A 5,000-nucleotide genomic window follows, 5' to 3' on the forward strand; every position below is an offset into this window, starting at 1 on the left:
TTTGATTTCTTTTGGCAGCGGAGTAGAGAGGCTGAGCATGGCCCTTTTTTCCGCGATAAACCACCGTCAGCCAGAGAGTTAGCCAACGCGGGGCATGTTTGCAAGCCCCCAAATAAAGCAGGAACCTGCAGGATCTTATCAGTGTTCTCATGTGAGGATGCATGATTCACCACAGAGAAGCGAGGCACTGATTAGACACATAAATCAAAGCATTTTCAGCCTCAGAATATGAAGCAAACATGCATTGCTTGCCAAACACAAGTCACAACGCAAAAGAATAGTAAAACCCAGCAAAGGCCTTTGGCTGGTCCTTGGCAGTGAGCAGCCCGGTGAGCGATGAAGGTTAATGATGGTATCTGGGTCAAGGCTTTTCCCCGCCCACCCCCGGCCCGTTTACAACAAATCAGACCTCACGGAGCCATTTTCCCCTCATGAATATTCATGCATGTTAAATGAGGTTTGGGGCGAAATGTGTGTGACTGACTGGCTGTTAATGCGCGGTGTCGGCGAACTGGCGTCACAAAGCCACTCAAGCACGTTTGGAGCATTCACATTGTCGAGCATTTTACATCAGAACAATAGACCTAATACCTCAAATCTCTGGTTGCTCACTCGCTTCCCCTTCTTGTTCCACACGATCTTGGGACGAGGGTCTCCTGTGGCCTGGCAGATGAAGGAGGCCACCCCACCCTGCACTCCTGTCTGGTCGTTAGGGGTTCTTAGAAACTTTGGTGGTGCTGAGGAGAGAGAGAGAGAGAGAGAGAGAGAGAGAGAGTGAGAACAGAAGAATGGTTACTCAAATGCCGCAGGGCAAAAGACCCTTTTACTTATTTCTAGCTTTCTTATCAAGCAAATGAGAAATTTGTAGATCTCAGCATTTTTGTGTGCTATTGTTCAGCGGATTATCTGTAGAGGTCAGTCGCTGCCTTCAATGCTGTACAAAAATGAGTATTGGCTTTAAATTGGAAAAAAAAAAAAAAATACAATCAAAAGATCAGAATGGAGAGGTGTTCAACTTCAAACAAAGAAACAAAACCTTCTCATTATTCTCTACATGGTGAATGTTTTAGCTTTCTCCCTCTCTCTCTCTCTCTCTCTCTCTCTCCCTCTCCCTCTCTCTCTCTCTCTCTATCTCTCTCCCTCTCTCTCTCTCACAGACACACACACACACACACTGCTGTGTTCATTAAATGAAAGCAGTCTCACTCAGTAAATGTTTACTCTGACACACAAATATTTACTCTGACACACAGACCTTGTGACACAGTTGCACATGGTTCTGCTAGTATGTCCCATGTCCAAACCCACTGAACTCTGAACGTGTAGTACCACACACCTGCCCAACTGCTCCTCAGCCAATCAGATCACATCAACAACAACAACAACACAATGACTCCCATTTCAATATCGCTTACTGTCCCTTATTTAATCAAACCCTCTTTATTTTTCAATATTGTTTAAACTTGGATTCTCACCATCATGTCCGTGGTGTCAATAAATCAATCTGTGTTAATTATGCGTCCTGATCAATAGAGGAGTTGATGGCATCAGAACAACAGGCTGTCAGTGCACTAGTGTAGCATGCTATAGCATTCTCTATAGGGAGTCTAAAAGCTAGCGCCTAGCACCGGAACGGTTAGCTCTGTTGTTTGCCTCTGGATATTACAGTGACCTTTGCCCTGTGTGCGGACATGTTTGGGTGACAAACCCATCTCGTCCCTCTGCAGCCGCAGGCTTCGGGCGGTTTTCCGCCCCACCAGAGCTGCTGACGCCACATTCAGCAGGAAAACACAGGAAAACAAGGTCCTTAGCCTCCTGTCCACAGACAAACTCTCCTGTTTCACAGGCCAGTGGAATGTGCACCAACACAGCCCACTCCATTAGCCTATTCGCTAACGTGCTAACCAAGCAGAGAGATGGGGAGAGGGAGAGAGAGAGAGAGAGAAAGAAAAGTAAAACTGTCCTCAACATGTATTGGCATTTCCCATTTTTTCACATCTCTCCCATAGGAGTTTCCAGAAGCTTCCAATCGCACTAAAGACCCTTTTCTCTAGTTTGGAACCATCTACGGAGCCAACAAAGTGTGAAGAGAATTCTCAGAACGGTGCTCGCCTGCCTAGCCACCCACATAGCCTGGGAAAATGACAGTCAGCCCTGCACTGGCAGGCCTGCGATAGGCCATGTCAGAGCCTTTCTCTGCACCCTAATTGGTCCTCCAATTCAGCACAGGCAGCCGAGTGGAAAACTATGGAAGGGAAAATATGTTAAAAATGCAGAGGGGTGAGGGAGAAAGAAAGAGAGAGAGAGAGAGAGAGAGAGAGAGAGAGAGAGAGAGAGAGAGAGAGAGAGAGAGAGAGAGAGAAAGAATGGTTCTTGTGTGACCTGTTACTGAATTGATGCTGTGGATAGGGATTGTGGATTTGCTCAGGTGTGTGTGTGTGTGTGTGTGTGTCCGAAGAAGTGGAAGTTTGAGAAAAGGAGACAGTGGATTTTGAGTTGAAGGTGTTGATGGAGAGCAGTAGTGTTGGGTTAAGGTGTTGGTGGAGAGCAGTGATGTTGGGTTAAGGTGTTGATGGAGAGCAGTAGTGTTGGGTTAAGGTGTTGGTGGAGAGCAGTGATGTTGGGTTAAGGTGTTAGTGGAGAGCAGTGATGTTGGGTTAAGGTGTTGGTGGAGAGGTGGAGAGCAGTGATGTTGGGTTAAGGTGTTAGTGGAGAGCAGTGATGTTGGGTTAAGGTGTTGGTGGAGAGGTGGAGAGCAGTGATGTTGGGTTAAGGTGTTAGTGGAGAGCAGTGATGTTGGGTTAAGGTGTTGGTGGAGAGGTGGAGAGCAGTGATGTTGGGTTAAGGTGTTGGTGGAGAGCAGTGATGTTGGGTTAAGGTGTTGGTGGAGAGGTGGAGAGCAGTGATGTTGGGTTAAGGTGTTGGTGGAGAGCAGTGATGTTGGGTTAAGGTGTTGGTGGAGAGGTGGAGAGCAGTGATGTTGGGTTAAGGTGTTGGTGGAGAGGTGGAGAGCAGTGATGTTGGGTTAAGGTGTTGGTGGACAGCAGTGATGTTGGGTTAAGATGTTGGTGTAGAGCAGTGATGTTGGGTTAAGGTGTTGAGGTGGAGAGCAGTGATGTTGGGTTTGATGTGTAAGATCCTGAGGTGGAGACAGCAGTATGTTATCTCACACTCTTCTGGCCATCAAACAGCTGCCCTCTGACCTTTCATCTCCCATCATGCAATGCCTCATCCACACCACCTTTACATGCACTCTGTGACTTCACAGTGCTGGTCAGGGTATTGTCAGTCTGTCTGTTTGTTTGTTTGTTTGTTTGTGTCCCTTGAGAAGTTTTAGGGAAGGGCCATTTATTATTCCCCAAAAGGGCAGACATACTACTGACAAATCCACTCAGTTCTCATGTTCAGTATTACAGTGTGATCAGATTTATAATAATAATAATAATAATAATAATAATAATAATAATAATAATAATAATAATAATAACAATGATGATCATAATATTTTTGCTGTAAAAACATTTCACTGTTTGCTGTCTCTTTCCCTCACAGCTGCAAAAATACACACAGTCTCTTCATCAGCCTGCTCTGCACGCCTGCGTGTGTGTGTGTGTGTGTGTGCGTGTATGTGTGTGCGTGTGTGTGTGTGCGTGTATGTGTGTGCGTGCGTGCAAGTGTGTGTGTGTGTGAGTGTGTGAGTGAGTGTGTGTGTGTGCGTGTATGTGTGTGTGTGTGTGTGTGTACAGGTATAGGAGAGGCAGTGGAATACAAGTAGAGGCTGGAACACGGTGGTGCAGTTACACACACACAGATGCACACGCGCACACACGCACACACACACACACACACACACACACACACACAGCCATGGCAGATGAACGCGTGTGTGTTATATAATGTGTCATATTGAAGCGGAGCTATCGTCTCATGCTTGGGCTGCAACCGTGGCTCAGCTGTTCCAGTTGCCTGATGTGTAATTGATATGCTACGGGCTTGTTTGCTCAGGAGTCGGCCATTTCGGCTCCCGTGTGGGCTGTGACAGAGCGTAGTGCCGTGTCTGGGCATTCAGATTTAAAGGGGGGGGAAGCATCTGTACAATAGAGCATGATTGAGGCGTGACGCGAAGCCTTGTGTGTTTTCACTGATCCCACATCAGTAGTGACACACAACACACACATGACTGACGGACTTCTCTGACCGCCCCGTGGGCTGGTGAGGGAAAACCGGGCTTTTCCGGCGTGGGTCGCTCGCTGGCAGGTGACACCAAAAGCAGGGGACGGACTTCAGGGGGCAAAGCGAAAAGACGCGACGATAGATAAAGCCCCGCGAGTGCTATAATTAGCCGGGTTTGCAGGGCGTTGCCTTGGCGACCGAGGGGAGCCCAGACAGATCCTGGGACTGGAGAAACGTGAGTGTTGTCTAAGCCCCTGCGTCGCTCTCACACTCACCCTGTCTGTCGACGTCTCTCGGTTTACACACAGAGAGAGAGAGACAGAGAGAGAGAGAGAGAGAGACAGAGAGAGAGAGAGAGAGAGAGAGGGAACTTGGTGAATGATTTCACACCAAAGACAAGCCCTCAATGTTTCTTTTCCCCTTTTATCTGTTGACAAGTCATTTCGAAGAAGATAAGTGTCGCTTTATAAGAAACAAATATCAGATGGGCCACGTGTGCCGTCTGTCATGTCGTACAGCGAACCCAAAAGAATATCAGCCCAGCCGAGAATTTGACATCACAGATTGTACTTTCACAGAATCAGCCCTAATGTCATTTGGCTTTTTCAGAAAATCCCTACTTATGAGCTTATGCTTGACCACTATGACAAGGGGAAAGAAATTGCTTTTTGCTTTTTAAAAAATTCCCTCGTTTCATGAAAGACAGTGAGAGACAGCGAGAGAGAGATGGATGGGGGGGGGGGGGGGGGGGGGTGAGGGTGATGAACCAAATGGAGGAAAAGGAAACTCATTCACCCTCTTCCTCTCCTGACATAATGCCTCTTCAT

At 47.3% G+C, this 5,000-nt stretch overlaps 1 protein-coding gene across 1 annotated transcript in view; it reads right to left on the minus strand.

Annotated features, from left to right (window-relative positions):
- The window catches only part of LOC115816508 (receptor-type tyrosine-protein phosphatase delta), a 96,724-nt gene extending 94,542 nt beyond the window's left edge, over positions 1-2,182 (minus strand). Inside the window, exons 1-3 of the mRNA XM_030779462.1 lie at positions 2,129-2,182; positions 1,673-1,835; positions 592-737 (exon numbers count right to left, since the gene is read on the minus strand). Coding sequence (XP_030635322.1) covers positions 592-737; positions 1,673-1,835; positions 2,129-2,182 — 363 coding nt within the window. The remainder of the gene's footprint in view (positions 1-591; positions 738-1,672; positions 1,836-2,128) is intronic.
- Between the last annotated feature and the right edge of the window lie 2,818 nt (positions 2,183-5,000).

This window comes from Chanos chanos, chromosome 7 (genome assembly GCF_902362185.1).
Source record: "Chanos chanos chromosome 7, fChaCha1.1, whole genome shotgun sequence".
NCBI classification, from domain to species: Eukaryota; Metazoa; Chordata; class Actinopteri; order Gonorynchiformes; family Chanidae; genus Chanos; species Chanos chanos.